This window comes from Aquarana catesbeiana, linkage group LG04 (genome assembly GCF_042186555.1).
Source record: "Aquarana catesbeiana isolate 2022-GZ linkage group LG04, ASM4218655v1, whole genome shotgun sequence".
Classification (NCBI taxonomy): domain Eukaryota; kingdom Metazoa; phylum Chordata; class Amphibia; order Anura; family Ranidae; genus Aquarana; species Aquarana catesbeiana.
Genome location: NC_133327.1, coordinates 624,984,537 through 625,004,288, shown reverse-complemented (window position 1 = coordinate 625,004,288; position 19,752 = coordinate 624,984,537). Strand labels below are relative to the sequence as shown.

Sequence of the window (19,752 nt, the reverse complement as noted above, 5' to 3'; positions counted from 1 at the left end):
CGGTCCCTCTGTCCCCATGTCCATCCCTCTGTCCCCTTGTCCATCCCACTGTCCCCCTGTCCATCCCACGGTCCCTCTGTCCCCTTGTCCATCCCACAGTCCCCCTGTCCATCCCACAGTCCCCCTGTCCATCCCACAGTCCCCCTGTCCATCCCACTGTCCCCCTGTCCATCCCACTGTCCCCCTGTCCATCCCACTGTCCCTCTCCCTGTCCATCCCACTGTCCATCCCACTGTCCCCCTGTCCATCCCCCTGTCCATCCCTCTGTCCGTCCCACGGTCCCCCTGTCCGTCCCACGGTCCCCCTGTCCGTCCCACGATCCCCCTGTCCGTCCCACTGTCCCCCTGTCCATCCCACTGTCCCCCTGTCCATCCCTCTGTCCCCCCCACGGTCCCCCTGTCCGTCCCACGGTCCCCCTGTCCATCCCACTGTCCCCCTGTTACACTCACAGCACACTACTGAATAGGAGGTGGCTACAGCGGCCATGGATAGATTCATGCAATGCATGAATCTATCCATAGTACACAGGGGGGGGGGGGGGCGTCGCCCGAGCGCCCCTAATGGACGCACTGCCACTGGAGCCCAGGTTGGCAACCCGTGGACCACGATCTACCAGTCGATCGCATCCAGGTGACTGGTAGGTCCTGGGCTTGACGACTTTCTGTCACTGATTGTGGATAAAGGCTGCAGCCGGCCACAGAACAAGAGAAGCAGGGCTGGAGGTTGCAGATGGCCGTGGGGACATCAAGCCTGCCTCATGAGCCAATTCCTTGTCCATAGTTCAGGTGGAGTGATACAAATAGCACTCCGCCTCTCATTCTTGGTAGCGGAATCCACAACAGCTGGAAGTGCTGCAAGAAGTTAAGGTCAGTGGGCATAATAGGGCACAGTAAAAGCTATGTGGGCACAATAGCAGGTATATACTGTAGGCACAATAGCATAAAGATGCTATTGAGCCCATATAGATGCACAATACCAGCTATATGGGCACAACATGGCATGTGTACACCTTTGGCTGCTGCCTCTAGAGCTAAAGGCGGTAGGGATTGGGGAAGGTAAAAGTGTGACTCGACCACTGGGTTTTACCAACCCCAATCTCATGTATAAAGAAGCCCTAAGGGTACCACAGCCAAATGCAGCTAAGGGCTGTTTTACAAGTGGAACAGGCACCACTGTTCCTCTAAAAAGTGATCTAAGATTGTTTGACAGGTTGTGAAAAGGCAGATTTAAAGCTCTAACTGCTATGCATGCAATTGCAGTTTGAAAGTACAACCATTGTAGGTGTAAACCAGGCGGTAAAGAAGTAATATATCGCCTCCTCACCACCTGCCAAACACCTCTGAAAAGCAAAATGCACGTGAATCGGTTTTCAAAGGAGCTTGCTCCAAGTTTCTGTGCAATTCAGTGTGGTGCGATTTTGCAGCCTATTATTTGAATTGCTGCAAATCGCACCAGACTGCACAAAAAAATAGTGCATGCACTACTTTTCAAAAATGCACTGTGCCAAATAACATGATGCTACACTACCCTACCTTAACCTCTGGTAAGTTTTCACCCAGTGGGTGATGGTGCACGGAAGTAGCTGCTAATAGCTTGCAGAGGATTCAATATGTTTGTAGACAATTCTAATGAACTTTGTTGATGTGAAATTCTAATAGGGGTCACTTGTGTTGCACATTGCACTTTATATGCATGCACAGATTACACTTTTATTGTTTTTAGCACATATTTAATGTATATATTTATTGATACTTTTAATGCTTTTACTACTTTCTTTGAATTATTGTGGCGTATATTGAGGTGATTACCTTTAGGACATTTTGTCGTTTTTTTTTGGGTATGGGACAATGTGCCCGACTGCATGGCCTGTTATCAATGTGTAACTGAGTTTTTAGATGGTTCTCTGGCTTCTTTGTGGCTGTTGAATTTTAATACCCAACTACTACCCACTGACTTGAGGTTATTGCTGGCCCTGACATATGCTGGGGGGTATAATTGTCGGCCTCAAATGAGCTTATTTTACTTCACAATCTCTTGAGTGTACCTCCAGGCTCTTTTTAGCCTATACAAAGAGGGAAAGATTGCACACTACAAGCTATAGATTGGGAAGAATCACTGACATTTTGGCCACACTCAATTTAGCCACACCCACACACACATTTTGCAGCTCGCTTCGCGCGCCAGGTCAGCACCCTCTATTTTTGTTACAGCACCTGCACAGCACCCCCAAAAATTTTGGCCTGGAGCCACCCCTGTCCATTGGACTTTTGCTGGCAGAATTCCAGCCAGCAAAAGATTGAGAGCAGGTTCTCTATTTTTCGGTCGGAAAAAGTTCCTATCCGAAAATGTGTTTGTCTGTATGCAATTCGGACGCGCAAAAATTCAGGCATGCTCGGAAACAATTTGACGCATGCTCGGAAGCATTGAACTTCATTTTCTCAGCTCATCGTAGTGTTGTACGTCACTGTGTTCTTGACGGTCGAAAAGTTCAGAGAACTTTTGTGTGACCGTGTGTATGCAAGGCAAGCTTGAGCGGAATTCCATTAGAAAAACCATCCAAGATTTTTCTGACGGAAATTCTGCTCGTGTGTACGGGGCATTAGAGTGACTGAGGATTGAATGTCGGGCTGGGCAGGGTAACAGGTGGGCCACATCACTTAGCAGCCCCTACCGGGGGTACCACTACACACCCGTAAACATTTTTCTGATCAATATGGGCAAGGTTTGTTTGGTACAAAATGTATGCGTAAATGACCAGTAATATACTTGCTTTTACATCCACAAGTGCGTAAAATTATCCATCCTGGTTTTTCTTTTAATACCAGAACGCATTCTTTGCATCCGGTGTATGTGCACTGCATGCACGCACATACATCCCTAAACACATAAAATGCATGTCATCAAACACAATTTTTTTTTATTTTTGTCTTTGGATCTGAATGTAGCACATGTTTACAAACCTGTTTGAATGTCCCTATTGAAAGCAATGCACCTGCATTTGGGAGCGGAAACAAAAAACACTTTTTAATTATAATTTTTTTAAGTTTGCATGAATGTAGCCTAAATTGCAACACTGGCAGCTAGAAAGGGATGAAGAATGTATGTATATGCATACGCAAATGTATGCAACTGTATTTGGGAGATCTTTTTGGAACTAAACTGTTTTTTATTTAAGATCTTTCTGCCAGCAACACCCTGCTTAAAACCATCAGTAAATTTGTATGCCTTTGTGCAAGAAGTTTGATGGTTTTTAGCGCTGATTACATATATATATATATATATATATATATATATATATATATATATATATATATATATATATATATATATATATATTATTTTTATGTATCCAGCTTTTTGTGACATACACCAAGAAGCCTACAGTGGGTGTGCCTGGGAATGTCTCTCCTGCGTTACAACCTGGAGTTCCCAGATTACCAACAGAAGGGGAAAAATGTGGATTGGACTGGTGGACAACAGCAACACGTGAATGAAAAACTGAAGCCCTGAGAGGGTAGGCTACCTACCTCAATTATCAGTTTTGACTGGAGTGTACCTTTAAGGGCATTTTAAACATGGATGTGTTGTCATCCCTGTACTGGATCTATTTATACAAAGTGTAACACGCTTCGTCTAAAATGGGCATCCACTGTATAGCCATTTCTATGTATAGTTGTTTTATGACCGTGATTTACATCCTGTTGAATTTTATTGGTATGGTATGGAAAAGAGAGAGACACCTGTGCTCCCTTCCCCCTTTCACAATGCTAGACTGTACACAATAATACCAGACCACAAGATCAAACAAATTTCAGACCGGGCAATAAACACAAAATGTACTGGTGACATCCTCTGTAAAACTCGATATCAGCCAGCGCTGACAGCTCGGTGCTATCACTATCTGCTGTCTGCCCTTTTGTCTATTATCTGTCAAATTAATTTAATTTCGAGTTAATGCCAAAGAGCCTAATTTTGGTCTCACAGCACAATCCTTCTCTGAATCATTTAGATGTTCATTGGCATGACTGTACATGTGCCTTCTTGAGGAGGGGGATTTGCCGTATTCGGAGGAAGAAAAATGCTGACCCTAAGAACACTATCTCTAGCATTGAGGATAGGTCTTAGCGCCCATGTGAATGAGTCTCAAGGAAGGAACTATAGTGATTGGCTATAAAATCCACCCCGGGCAATGTGTTCTTCCCTCAAGCAGGCTCGGTCAGGATACGTCAGAGAAGTATTATGTATCCACTTGCTTACTGGGCACTTAAACCAGCTGTCAGCCAATGACAGCTGATCATGTGATGTAAACAGAGCCGGTAATCGGCTATTTTTCCTCCTCGCGCTGACAGCGTGAGGAGGAAAAAAAAACCCGATCACCGGCGGCCGTGATCGCGACATCAGTCCCGATCATGGCGATCCTCTGTCACAAAGCAATAGGCAGCAGTGCCGCCTACCAGTGCCCGCCAGCGTCACCCATCAGTGCCCACAGTGCCATCCATCAGTGCCCACAGTGCCATCCATCAGTGCCCACAGTGCCACCCATCAGTGCCCACAGTGCCACCCATCAGCGCCCACATCAGTGCAACAGTGCTGCACATCAGTGCCACCTATCAGTGCCCATCAGTGTCACCTACCAGTTCCCATTAGTGCCCCCCATTAGTGCCCCCCATCAGTGCCCCCCATCAGTGCCGCCCATCAGTGGTACCTAACAGTGCCCATCAGTCCCACCTATCCGTGCCACCTATCCGTGCCACCCATCCGTGTCACCCATCAGTGCCACCCATCAGCGCCCATCAGTGGCCATCAGTGCCGTCTTATCTGTGCCCATCAGTACTGCCTTATCTGTCCCCATCAGTGCTGCATTAACTGTGCCTATCAGTGCTGCCTTAACTGTGCCTATCAGTGCCGCCTTAACTGTGCCTATTAGTGCCGCCTTATCTGTGCTTATCTGTGCCCATCAGTGCAGCCTCATCAGCGCATATCAATGAAGGAGAAAAATTACCTGTTTGCAAAATTTTATAACAAACTATTAAACATGATTTTTTTTTTTTCAAAAATTTCCATCTTTTTTTGTTTGTTTAGCAAAAAATAAAAACCCCAGCTGTGATTAAATAGCACCAAAAGAAAGCTCTATTTGTGGGAAAAAAATGATAAAAATTTCATTTGGGTACAGTGTTGTATGACCGCGCAATTGTCATTCAAAGTGCGTCAGCGCTGAAAGCTGAAAATTGGTCTGGGCAGGAGGGGGGTTTAAGTGCCCTGTAAGCAAGTGGATATATAATACTTCTCTTACATATCCTGACCAAGCCTGCTTGAGGGAAGAACACATTGTCCGGGGTGGATTTTATAGCCAATCACTATAGTTCCTTCCTTGAGACTCATTCAGATGGGCGCTAAGACCTATCCTCAATGCTGAGTCGCTCATGGATGCAGATGCAGTGGCTGCATGGACACAGTCGCGTTTAAAGTCAAAACTTTACATGTGGGCGGAGAAGCAGGTACATGAATTTGAACGCACAGTGCCTGCATTTGAATCCATGCACCAGCTCCTACTTGCATGTCAAAGTTTGACATGTGACCTTGTCCATGCAGCTGCTGCATTTGTATCTACCTCTATGGGCTGTCTGCACACAGTTCCGAGGTGGATGCACACAAAGAAAAAAGCAGCTTAGCACGGAGGATTAAATTATGCTTCACCATTACTCTGATCTTCTCTGCTTACATTTTATAATAAAGTGCTGTATGAATATTTTTTAAAAGTTTATTTTTTTTTAAGCAGTTACAAAGCTCTGGTGCTCCAGTTAATCCCCACCCCCTTCTCTGCAGTGGGTGTGCAGAAATCTTTTCCCAACCAACAACGCCTTAACAATACAGTGAGCTCTGGACATTGGTGGGATGATGTCACCACTATGGGTAATTCAGCACCGTTGTTGGGCTTTCACAGTGCACAGCTCATCCAGACCTTGGTGGTCACTTTTTCTCTGAAAAACTAAAAAAACAAGCGTTCAGAAAGTGATTTGTTGAAGAATGTAAGCAGAGAAGACCAAAGGAAAGAAGCATCATTTAAAGCGGAGTTCCGCCTGAAAAAAAAAAAAAGAAAAGTCAGCAGCTACAAAAACTGTAGCTGCTGACTTTTAAAATAAGGACACTTACCTGTCCAGGGAGCCCGCGATGTCCTCACCCGAAGCTGACCCATGCTTCAGCTCCGGGTGGAGGCGCAAGCATCTTAAGTAAGGGAATCAGGAAGTGAAGCCTTGTGGCTTCACAGCCTGTAGAAAAAGGAAAAAGATTTCCAAGGAATTCTTCCACGAGAAACAACCGGTATTAATCAAAATTGGTTAAATATTTATTAGGCAATTCCACATAGACACTAGAAACAATAAAAGTTATATCTAAATAACCTCCACCACATTCAGTGTAAAATTTGACAAAGTTGTCAGAGGACACCGGTAGCCACCACAAACACTCATATCACACATATATTATGGGCCACTAATTCCACATGGTTAAGAGCTAAATCTGTGGCTAAATGGATCATAGAGCTAGAAAAACCAGCACCTAGAGTTCCTTATGATACTCCACACGGGAGAATAATAACTTCACAGGTAGCTTCATTGAAGAACTAGATAGCGGTCCATATGAGACATATTACCCGGAAATGGAAGGAAGAAGCCCAGATGATTCCAGAATATGAACAAGGAAAAGGGGAAGGGGAAGGGGGATGAACAGGGCAAATCTGGAGATGGTACAAAACAGTTGGGGAGCAGGTAGAGCAGCCGATTATTAGCAAAGGACAACACTCAGCCCACGTTGGATATCCCACTGGGGCTGAGAGAACGATTACCAGGTGCATATAGAGGATGTGAGTGTATGTGAATTTATAAAGTTCAATACCCAGGCCAGTGTATAAATATTGATACAGCCTGGTTCCCTACTGCACATGCACGAGACGCGCTGTGCGTTCTGAGTGGTCCCTGCTGTCTTCTGGGACCTGTGTGTCTGTGAGGGACCAGACATGGCAGATACTGCGGCAATCTGGATTAGACAGGTATCTGCTCCCCCCTCCCAAATGTCAAATGTGAAACCGTAGGGGGGAGGAATCCGGACAGCGGAAGTTCCATTCCTGGGTGAAACTCAGCTTTAACAGTTATTGTTATGTCTTTCCTTCTACTTTAAGCAGTTGTGGATTGATCTCCAACCTGATGGTTCCTACATAGTTCTGGGGCCAATGATACTTAGCAGAGTCAGTAAGGTGGGACCAGTGGAACCTCTCCTCTTGTCATAAGTAACTTCTGACACCAATGATCTTGTTAACTGTCTGTTAGGTGGCATCTTCTTACTGACCACCAATGTAAGAAGCATTCTTCACACCTACCACCAATGTCTCAACTGACCAGAAATATAAAGGGGCATTCTTTCAATTGACCATCAATATAAAGGGGCACTTCTCCAATGACCACCAAAGTAAAAGGACATTTCTTTAATGACCACCAATGTAAGATGACACTTCTAAACTGACAAACAATGTAAGGGGACATTTCTCCACTGACAACCAATGTAAGAGGGACATTCATCCCATTGGCCATCAATGTAAAGAGGCACTTCCCCACCATTAATAGTGGTCACTTCTTCATTGACCACCAGTGTAATGTTCATTTATCCCACTGACAAATACTGCAAGGGAGTTTTCTTATCACAGACCACTAATGTAGGGTGGCCCTTATCTCACCGACCACAAATGTAAGAGGGGAATCCTTCCCACTGACCACACATTTAAGAGGGACATTCTTCTCACTGGCCACCAATGTAAGGGAGCCTTTCTCCACTAACAATCAATGTAAGAGGGCATTCTTTCCATTGACCACCAATGAAAGGACCCTTTACCACTGACCACCAATGGGTCATCTACAAATTTCCAGATTATCATATTGGTTTCATGCAGAAAATAATTTTGTCCTATCCAGCAGAGTGGTGTTAAAACATGATACATTAGATGTGCGACATTCTTACTCTTTTATTTATCGTTTAATATGATTGTTAAGATGTAGATAATATATATGTAAATGTACATTGTACATATACCAATTTTATTAGGGGTTCCCTGAAATCTGGAAATCTGGAGATTATTTCAAGGGTTACTTCAAAGTAAAAATTCTCAAAAATACTGTGGTAATGTCTGAGGCCTCAGAGTCAGATGTGTATTCCTTATCGAATCCTTGTCAGTAAAAAGGTGCACTGCTAACCACACCTTCTATACACTTAGCAGGCAACCAGTCAGATTAGTTTCCCACTCACTGACTCTCAGTGACAAGTAATAAGTTTTGTTGGTTCGATTTTTCTTAAATGAGGATTAATATTTGTTTTTGACATTAAATTGGTTGTAAACCCTTTACAACCACTTTTTGCTACAGGTATGCCTATAATAAGGCTTATCTGTAGCTACCCTGGATATCTCCTAAACCTGCATGGTTTAGGAGATATCCCCTGTATCTGCATGTGCCGCCGTGAGTGTGCTGTTACCGGCGGGAGTGATGTCATCGCGGCTCTGGCCAATCACAGCACCCGCGATACCAATCACAGCGTCTGCAAGCAGGGTACGAGGATTGCTGCGGGGGCTTCGATCTAAGGTAAGTAATTCCTAATGAGCTAGTATGCTAATGCATACTAGCTCATTATGCCTTTGTCTTGCAGGTTTTTGTTTTTTGTTTTGTTTGCGGGTTTACAACCACTTTAATGTGTATGTAAACCTTAACAAAGAACTTCTCTTATTTATTGCCTTTTAATTCTGTTAAAGAGGAACTGAACTGTGGAAGCTGTGTCCAAAAACAGGCAGGTAAAGGACTAGACATTAAAGAGGAGCTCCAGTCTTCCTCCAAAAAAATTAAAAGTCAGCAGCTACAAATACTGTAGCTGCTGACTTTTAATATGACACTTACCTGTCCAGTGGTCCAGCACTGTTCTCACCCGAGCCGGTTCTTTACAGTGCTGGCATCTTAACTAAGGGAAACAGGCTATGAAGCCTTGCAGCTTCACAGCCAGCTTCCCACTGCGCAAGTGTAACCTGCGCTGTGCTTTATGAATGGTCCTGCAGTTATCTGGGTCCTGTAATGTCTCCCAGAAGGCTGTGGGTGATGGGGATGAACTTCCTTTCAGATCCCCTAGATGATTCCGGCAGATGTGGGAATGGGTACCTGTCAAAGACTACCCGTCCCTCCCCCAAAAAACTAAGGAGGAGGGGATAGGAGGCAAACAAGTAAAACCTCCCCTTTTGGGTGAAGTTCCACGTTAATAATGCCTGTATTACCTCTGCAGCTGATCTTTTCGCCATTACTGACATACAGTGTCTTATTCTGCACTGTCTCTGTAAGGAGGCAGCCATCTTGGTAGAGGCAGTGCTTTGCTTCCTCATGTCAAAGCCTCCAGCAAGGAGAACAGTGAGCAGCACAGCAGTGACATGACTGAATCTCACTTCGGATGTTCCAAAAATATCTGTCAGATGCAGCAGTGCCTTGGATTTCACACTGTGGATATATAGCTATGAGGCTGTAGGTACATGAGTGCCTAGGCACCCTCACATACCAGGAAGTACACTGCTGTTTTTCAGCAATAGGTAGATTCTTAGGCATTATTTACATCACAGACCCAGAAGACCGCAGGACTGAGTATTGCAGCTCTTCACAGCTGGTTTCCCTTAGTTAAATTATAACTAAAGGCAAAACTTTTTTTTTTTAGTTTTGGATAGGGTGGAGATGGATTAGAACTCCTGTCAGTTTGTATTGCTGTCTGTGTCTCCATTAGGGATATTCACCCTCTCTATTTGTCTTGTTTACCATTATCATTGAAAGTGAAAGCAAAAGAAAATCTCAAATCTTGGGTTGTCCCCAGAAAAGTAATAGAGGGGAAATTCTCCAATGGGGACACTAGTTCTGGTAGCCTGGGGGTCCCCAAGAGATTCCTTTAATTTGCAGGGATTTCCTCTCACTTCCTTTTTTGTCAATTGCACAGGAAGTGAAGGAAAATCTCCGCAATGGGACACAGATGGTGAAAAAAAAATCTGACAAGGGGTTATAACCCTCGCTTACTCCAAAATGCAAAAAAGTTTTGCCTATAGTTCTACTTTAAGATGCCAGCACTAGGGACCAGAGGCCCTCCTTCTCTTGACTAAAGCTAGCTTTGATGTTTTGTACGTTTGGAGTTTTGCTCACAGTAACTTTGCATTCTGAGAGAAATATGTGAGTAACGAGTTTAGATATACAACACATTGAGACAGGACTTAAGTGTTGTTTGAAGGAGCAAGGGGAAGGTAAAAATACAGTTGAGATTGACCGATTACTTAGGGTCCCTGGGTGTCATCACGTCTACTTTAGGGCTATAGATCCTCCATTGGTTTTAATGACAGCAGGACTTTATACTACTGGAGTATGAGGGGCGGGGGGGGGAGATACTGGAGTATGAAGGACGGGGGGATGACTGTCCCTGGGTGTCACCACATCTGCTGTAGGGCTATAGATCCTCCATTGGTTTTGATGACAGCCGGACTTTATACTACTGGAGTATGAGGGCGGGGGGGAGATGCTGAAAGGACCAGTCTAGCAGTGCAGGAGAGCATAGGATTGGATTGGTACATATTATATTCCATGTCCTCTGGTCCTAAAGGAGTAATTAACCTTTACATTGCAGGCGCAGTCCCACTGCAAGGGATAGTGTTTGCGTTTCTTGGGGTTGGGCTTTAAGAGAAATGGAAGATTTATGTCTTTACTCAAATCCATATAGCTCACATCTCATGTGTTATATACAGTATCTCACAAAAGTGAGTATACCCCTCACATTTTGTAAATATATTATTATATCTTTTCAAGGGACAACAGTGAATAAAAGACACTTTGCTACAATGTAAAGTAGTAAGTGTATAGCTAGCTTGACCCTCAAAATAACTCAACAAACAGCCATTAATGTTTAAACCGCTGGCAACAAAAGTGAGTACACCCCTAAGTGAAAATGCCCAAATTGGACCCAATTAGCCGTTTTCCCTCCCCGGTGTCATTTGACTCATTAGTGTTATAAGGTCTCAGGTGTGAATGGGGAGCAGGTGTAATAAATTTGGTGTTATCGCTCTCACTCTCTCAAACTGGTCACTGGAAGTTCAACATGGCACCTCATGGCAAAGAACTCTCTGAGGATCTGAGAAAAAGAATTGTTTCTCTACATAAAGATGGCCTAGGCTATAAGAAGATTTCCAAGACCCTGAAACTGAGCTGCAGCATGGTGGCCAAGACCATACAGCGGTTTAACAGGACAGGTTCCACCCAGAACAGGCCTCGCCATGGTTGACCAAAGAAGTTGAGTCCATGTGCTCAGCGTCATATGCAGAGGTTGTTTTTGGGAAATAGACGTATGAGTGCTGCCAGCATTGCTGCAGAGGTTGAAGGGGTGGGGGGTCAGCCTGTCAGTGCTCAGACCATACGCCGCACACTGCATCAAATTAGTCTGCATGGCTGTCGTCCCAGAAGGAAGCCTCTTCTAAAGATGATGCACAAGAAAGCCTGCAAACAGTTTTCTGAAGACAAGCAGACTGAGGACATGGATTACTGAAACCATGTCCTGTGGTCTAATAAGGTAAACGTATTTGGTTCAGATGGTGTCAAGTGTGTGTGGCGGCAACCAGGTGAGGAGTACAAAGACAAGTGTGTCTTGCCTTTGCCTACAGTCAAGCATGGTGGTGGGAGTGTCATGGTCTGGGGCTGCATGAGTGCTGGGGAGCTACAGTTCATTGAGGGAACCACGAATGCCAACATGTACTGTGACATACTGAAGTGAGCATGGTCCCCTCCCTTCGGAGACTGGGATGACAGCCATGCAGACCAACTTGATGCAGTGTGCGGTGTACGGTCTGAGCACTGACAGGCTGACCCCCACCCCTTTAACCTCTGCAGCAATGCTGGCAGCACTCATACATCTATTTCCCAAAGACAACTTCTGGATATGATGCTGAGCAGGTGCACTCAACTTCTTTGGTTGACCATGGCGAGGCCTGTTCTGAGTGGAACCTGTCCTGTGAAACCGCTGTATGGTCTTGGCCACTGTGCTGCAGCTCAGTTTCAGGGTCTTGGCAATCTTCTCATAGCCTAGGCTATCTTTATATAGAGCAATGTTTTTTTCTTTCAGAGTTCTTTGCCATGAGGTGCCATGTTGAACTTCCAGTGACCAGTATGAGAGCGTGAAAGCGATAACACCAAATTTAACACACCTACTCCCCATTCACACATGAGACCTTGTAACACTAATGAGTCACATGACATTGGGGAGGGAAAATGGCTAATTGGGCTCAATTTAGACATTTTCACTTAGGGGTGTACTCACTTTTGTTGCCAGTGGTTTAGACATTAATGGCTGTATGTTGAGTTATTTCGAGGGGACAGTAAATTTACACTGTTATACAAGCTGTACACTCACTACTTTACATTGTAGCAAAGTGTCATTTCTTCAGTGTTGTCACATGAAAACATATAATATAATATTTACAAAAATGTGACGGGTGTACTCACTTTTGTGAGATACTGTAGATACCTTTTATATCTGTTTTTAAAACATTTTTTCAATAAATATATGCTTTTTAAAGAAATATATACACACAGTGTGGTGCCAATAAAGTCCAAATTTATTTTTTTCTATTTCTAAACACATATGAAAATTACCATACATAAGCAGTCAGAGAAAGGGACAGTCCTTAATGTATATGTACACACAACAACAAACATGTAATATGTTGCATCTCACCGGTCCTTAGATATGGTGGCTGCATTCATTTAGCTTGTTTAGGCTTTTTCCCCTTTATTTTTACCTGGTGATCCTGCAATAATGCAATTCCTGTCCTAGGGTAACCACACTCTCTAGCTGTACTACATCTATGGAGAAGCAGTGGTGTCACCCTAGAAAAGGACTACAGAACTCCTCAACTCCTTATCACCTCCACCTTTTTTCTTGATCAGCCCTGAGGGCTGAACACAAGAAATCAATAGTTTCCTGTATCCAGCTAAACAGGCTTGATGGAGGAACCTACATTGAATCCAGCACCTGCAGCTGTCTGAGTTCCTGAACAGTGGCTGCATCTGATAGGATGCAGTCACTGCTTGACCGACAATTTGTTACCCCGCTCAGTCGACAGGGCCACCCATGACTTGAATGTTGGCAGATTTTGGCTAGCTTTACAAATTTCCTGATAGCATTCTTCAATATAACAAATGCAAAGAGCTGAGGACAGCACTGGATTTCTGGCAGGGCCAACAGGCCAAAGTGGAGCAAATAAGAAAAGTTTCCTGGTAGGATTTACATACATTTATATATGATTAATTCATTTACAGTTACTTAACATTACATATAATGGATCTCTTGATCCTTACACTGTATGTAACAGACCCCAAAATTTGGTATTGTGTCACACTTGGATTTACAGTCTCAACTTAAAGAAGAACTATGATTATATATTTTTTTACTGTTCTATCCCTTATGAAGGAAATATATGTAGCACCTTCCTTCACACAGAGGGATGGGGGACGTGTCAGCCTCTGCATTCCTCTTGTCACTTTTTTAAGAAAATGCTTAGAGCCGAGACAACCTACTGCAGCAGTCACCTTCCGAGCTACTGTTGGATCAGCAACATCCGGAAGGAGGGGGTTCAGGTTGGACCTCATAATTAAGAATGATCTAGTAACATGGGACAAATTACTACAGGCTCGTCCCATAGGGGTTAGAACAGTGAAAAAATATGTATATACTGTATAATAATAGTTCTTCTTTAGGGTGATTGTAATGTTTTAGGACACTTGCAACAAAACTAACTGTACTGTTACTGTACTGAGTCTGTCCATGATGCTTTTATATTTGCACTAACAATTCCATTTTCAAGATAAGTTTTTAGGGGAATATTCTAAAAGCCAGCCTCCACTTAAGAAATGTGTAAGTGACAACTATGGTAAAATCAAATCAATTGACACAAAACTCGTCTTACCGTTGGCCTTTTCCACACGATTCCTTGTGTTTTTGCAGAGAATGGTCCTAGCTCTTTATACCCCAAGGCAGAGGGGCATGCAGGAAACTGATCATCTTTGAAAAGAGTGTTGGATGCCAGGCACTGCGCTTGTAGCTGCTCAAAGTCCTGGTTTAGGTATTTCACCGGGTTGTTGGGTGTACCGATTCCATCAGCTGTAGCCCTGCCTTTGGCTAGTTTGGCTGCAACTCCTGACATGATACCTGCTCTGAGTGTGACAGTGCGGGGACGGTGGCTGTCCTCAGGCACTGAGAGGTAAATATATATATATATATAAAGGGACGTCAAAGTACTGCTGGTGCTGTGCTGGGCGGGGACACAATCTGGGAGCTAATCTCACTCGTGTAAATATGTGCACAAGCAAACTGGGCTGGGAAAGGAAAGACACCTATGTGTGAATGACTTCGTAGTGACGGATGGGAGCCGCACAAAGACTGGATTTTCAGGAAATCCATTTATCTTGTTCCTTTTTGGTTTTTTAAAGGGCTACAAAGTCATACAAAGTACTGTGTGTTTAAAAAGGCTTTAAAGTGTATGTCAGGCACAATAAAAAAAAAAAAATTAGGTACGCTCTGTAAATGAAAAATAAACCTGAAAACATTGGTTTAAACAGATTCAAAAGAACCATGGTAAAGAAAAAAAAAATCAAATATTGCGTTTTCTATACTTTCTCATTTATTATGTGGTTACCCTACAAAGATAGCACACTTAAACGCCATGGTCATTAATCCCATAAAAGGCAGCAATCACCCTAGGACAGGACTACAGAACTCTGACCCCTCTACTTACCTCCATAATATAGTGGGGAGATGTTCACAAATCCTAAGGCTGGCCATACAAACATCGCTAGCTTTTACATTATTTGTAAACTGAACCAAGTATAGCACCTTTTCTCAGATAGGGTTCCTCTTGAGGTTACTAGGGGTTCCTTGAGCAATGAGCAATGTCTATCACTTACATAAGTAACAATGAACAACAATGTTTTTTTAAGCTCTCTGTAAAGGTGGGAATTCTTCCCACTGAGCACTAATGTAAGGAGCATTCTTCCCATTGAGCTTCTCACTGACCACCAGGGATGAGCCGAACACCCCCCGGTTCGGTCCGGTTCGGTTCGCACCAGAACATGCGAACAGGCAAAAAATTTGTTCGAACACCGTTAAAGTCTATGGGACTCGAACATGAATAATCAAAAGTGCTCATTTTAAAGGCTTATATGCAAGTTATTGTCATAAAAAGTGTTTGGGGACCTGGGTCCTGCCCCATGGATCAATGCAAAAAAAGTTTTCAAAACGGCCGTTTTTTCGGGAGCAGTGATTTTAGTAATGCTTAAAGTGAAACAATAAAAGTGTAATATTCCTTTAAATTTTGTACCTGGGGGGGTGTTTATAGTATGCCTGTAAAGGGGCACATGTTTCCCGTGTTTAGAACAGTCCGAGAGCAAAATGACATTTCAAAGGAAAAAAAGTCATTTAAAAGTACTTGCGGCTACATGAATTGCCAGTCCGACAATACACATAAAAGTTCATTGATAAAAACGGCATGGGATTTCCCCACAGGGGAACCCTGAACCAAAATTTTTAAAAAAATGGCGTGGGGGGGTCCCCCTAAATTCCATACCAGGCCCTTCAGATCTGGTATGGATATTAAGGGGAACCCCGTGCCAAAATTTAAAAAAAGGCGTGGGGGTCTCCCTCAAAATCCATACCAGACCCTTCAAGTCTGGTATGGATTTTAAGGGGAACCCCGCGCCAAAATAAAAAAAATGGCATGGGGTCCCCCCAAAAATCCATACCAGACCCTTATCCGAGCACGCAACCTGGCAGGCCGCAGGAAAAGAGGGGGGAGAGAGAGCACCCCCCTCCCGAACCGTACCAGGCCACATGCCCTCAACATTGGGAGGGTGCTTTGGGGTCCCCCCCAAAGCACCTTGTTACCATGTTGATGAGAAGGGCCTCATCCCCACAACCCTTACCCGGTGGTTGTGGGGGTCTGCGGGTGGGGGGCTTATTGGAATCTGGAAGCCCCCTTTAACAAGGGGACGCCCAGATCCCAGCCCCCCTGTGTGTAATGGTAAAGGGGTACAAAAGTACCCCTACCATTTCACAAAAAAAGTTTCAAAAATGTTAAAAATTACAAGAGACAGTTTTTGACAATTCCTTTATTTAAATGCTTCTTCTTTCCATCTTCTTTCTTCTATCTTCTTTCTTCTATTTTTCTTCGGTTTCTTCCTCCATCTTCTTCTTCTTCCTCCGACTTCCACGTGCGCCAGAGGGGGCGGGGTCACCGGGTGGCACCGCCCTTCGTTATTTAAGAACCATCAGAAGACGAGAAGCGTCACACAGCGGGAGCCTCCCATCATGGATGCAGCGCGGCCCAAGAACGAAGAAGGGAAGAAGACGCCGCGGAGGAAGATGCCGGAGGAGTACACCGGAGCAAGAAGCAGAGGATCGGAGGAAGAAGGAGAAGAAGATGGAGGAAGAAACCGAAGGAAGAAAGAAGCTAGAAGAAAGAAGCTAGAAGAAAGAAGCTAGAAGAAAGAAGCTAGAAGAAAGAAGATAGAAGAAAGAAGATGGAAAGAAGAAGCATTTAAATAAAGGAATTGTCAAAAACTGTCTCTTGTCATTTTTAACATTTTTGACACTTTTTTTGTGAAATGGTAGGGGTACACCCTTACCATTTCACACAGGGGGGGCCGGGATCTGGGGGTCCCCTTGTTAAAGGGGGCTTCCAGATTCCGATAAGCCCCCCGCCCGCAGACCCCCACAACCACCGGGCAAGGGTTGTGGGGATGAGGCCCTTGTCCTCATCAACATGGGGACAAGGTGCTTTGGGGGGGACCCCAAAGCACCCTCCCAATGTTGAGGGCATGTGGCCTGGTATGGTTCAGGAGGGGGGGCGCTCTCTCGCCCCCCTCTTTTCCTGCGGCCTGCCAGGTTGCGTGCTCGGATAAGGGTCTGGTATGGATTTTTGGGGGGACCCCACGCCATTTTTTAAAAAAAATTTGGCGTGGGGTTCCCCTTAAAATCCATACTAGACCTGAAGGGTCTGGTATGGATTTTGAGGGGGACCCCATGCCTTTTTTTAAATTTTGGAGCGGGGTTCCCCTTAATATCCATACCAGACCTGAAGGGCCTGGTATGGAATTTAGGGGGACCCCCACGCCATTTTTTTTTTTCAATTTTGGTTCGGGATTCCCCTGTGGGGAAATCCCATGCCATTTTTATCAATGAACTTTTATGTGTATTGCCGGACCGAGAATTCATATAGCCGCGAGTACTTTTAAATGACTTTTTTTCCTTTGAAATGTCATTTTACTGTCAAACTGTTCTAAACACGGGAAACATGCGCCCTTTACATGCATACTATAGACACCCAACAGGTACGAAATTTAAAGGAATATTACACTTTTATTGCCTCACTTTAAGCATTATTAAAACCACTGCTCCCGAAAAATACGGTCGTTTTTAAAACTTTTTTTTGCATTGATCCATGTCCCCTGGGGCAGGACCCAGGTCCCCAAACACTTTTTATGACAATACCATGCATATAAGCCTTTAAAATTAGCACTTTTGATTTCTCCCATAGACTTTTAAAGGGTGTGCCGCGGCTTTCGAATTTGCCGCGAACACTCCAAATTGTTCGCTGTTCGGCGAACTTGCGAACAGCCGATGTTTGAGTCGAACATGAGTTTGACTCGAACTCGAAGCTCATCCCTACTGACCACCAATGTAAGGAGGCATTCTTTCTTCTGACCATCAATGTAACAATGTAAAGGGGGGATTCTTCCTACTGACCACCAATGTTAAAGGGGGATCCTTCCTACTGACTACCAATGAAAGCAGCATTCTTTCCACTGAGCACTAATGTAAACCCTATTCTTTACACTGGCCACCAATGTAAGGAGTATTCTTCCCACTGACCAAACACTATAAGCAGCATTCTTCTCAATGACCACCAGTATAAGGAGTATTTTTTCCACTGACCACCATTATAAGGAGAATTCTTCCCACTGCCACCAATGTAAGAAGCATTCTTCCCACTGACAACCAATGTAAGGAGTATTCTGCCCACTGACCTCCATTATAAGGAGCATTCTTCCCACTGACCACCAATGTAAGGAGCATTCTTCCCACTGACCACCAATGTAAGGAGCATTCTGCCCACTGACCACCAATGTAAGGAGCATTCTGCCCACTGACCACCAATGTAAGGTGTATTCTGCCCACTGACATCACACTGTGATGTACTGTGAGTTGTAGATATAGTGATTATTAGCAGGGGTTGCCTGAAACTGGAAAGCTACGGTATTTCAAGGGTTCCTCAAAATTAAATAGGTGAAGATATGCTGAAGTATAGTATCGCCAAAGTCCTGGATGCGATGGCATATAATGTGATGTATAATAATCCAAAAAAGTGTACAGCATTGCCCCCCCATAACAATTCAACTTATAATACTGATATGAATTAAAATTCATGTGAACAGATGTGAAAATAAAAAAAATCCTGTAGACAAATATGAAAAGGAAATGTCTGACCTTCGATTTGATATTCTGTCTTCGATTGGAGGTGAGCAGTTTGGTGAATTGCAGGGTGAAGATTGCACACTGCACGGTTGATGTACAAAGGGGGTTATTTATGAAAAGGCAACTCCACTTTGCACTACAAGTGCACTTGGAAGTGCAGTCGCTGTAAATCTGAGGGGTAGATCCAGTGCTGTGTTTTGGCCTAGGACAACAAGGCCCAGGCCTAGGGCGGCACTTTGTGGGGGGCGGCAAAAAAGCCGCCCCCCCACCAAAACGGCACCCGCTCTCCTCCCGCACAGGAGCCGTCAAGCCGCCCCATAAAGCCGTGATTCTCTCTCTCTCTGAATGGCCCTCTGCTGTGGCCAATCATGGGGAGGGAAATAGCGGGGAGGAAGCTGAGCGGCAGCACGGCAAAACCAATTAGAGCCGCTCTCTCATTTCTCCGCTCAGCTGACAGAAAGGGGGGGGGCGAGCGGGGGAGTTCTCTGGTAAATGGAGCAGCAGATCTGTGACAGGGAGAGGAGAGATGCGGGCTGTCTGTGTATCTCCCCCGCTCGCCTCCCCCTCCCCTTTCTGTCAGCTGAAGGGAGAAGAGAGAGAGCGGCTCTAATTGGTTTCGCCGTGCCGCCGCCCAGCTTCCTGACCGCTTTTTCCCACCCCATAATTGGCCACAGCAGAGGGCCAATCAGAAGACTCTGGGGGCATCATAGGAAAAGTAATCCCTAAAGAATGGCGGCCCCTGTGTGTGTGTCCACAGACATCATGCTACAGCCCCCAGCATGCATGCACTCTGCTGGGGGGGGGTTACAGGAGGAGAAAAAGAGAATACTGTGCTGGGGGAAGCCAGATAATGAGCCACACTGTACCCCTGTACCCGCACCACCAGAGAGCCACGCTGTACCCGCACCACCAGAGCCACGCTGTACCCGCACCACCAGAGAGCCACGCTGTACCCGCACCACCAGAGCCAAGCTGTACCCGCACCACCAGAGCCACGCTGTACCCGCACCATCAGAGAGCCATGTTGTACCCGCACCACCAGAGCCACGCTGTACCCGCACCACCAGAGCCACACTGTACCTGCACCACCAGAGAGCCACGTTGTTCCCACACCACCAGAGAGGGAGCCACGATGTACCCGCACCACCAGAGAGGGAGCCACGCTGTACCCGCACCACCAGA

At 44.9% G+C, this 19,752-nt stretch overlaps 1 protein-coding gene across 1 annotated transcript in view; it reads right to left on the bottom strand.

Moving 5' to 3' along the window:
- The window catches only part of LOC141140830 (calpain-8-like), a 93,488-nt gene extending 79,110 nt beyond the window's left edge, over positions 1-14,378 (bottom strand). The window contains exon 1 of the mRNA XM_073628337.1: positions 14,009-14,378. Coding sequence (XP_073484438.1) covers positions 14,009-14,245 — 237 coding nt within the window. The 5' untranslated portion in view covers positions 14,246-14,378. The remainder of the gene's footprint in view (positions 1-14,008) is intronic.
- Positions 14,379-19,752: the final 5,374 nt, after the last annotated feature.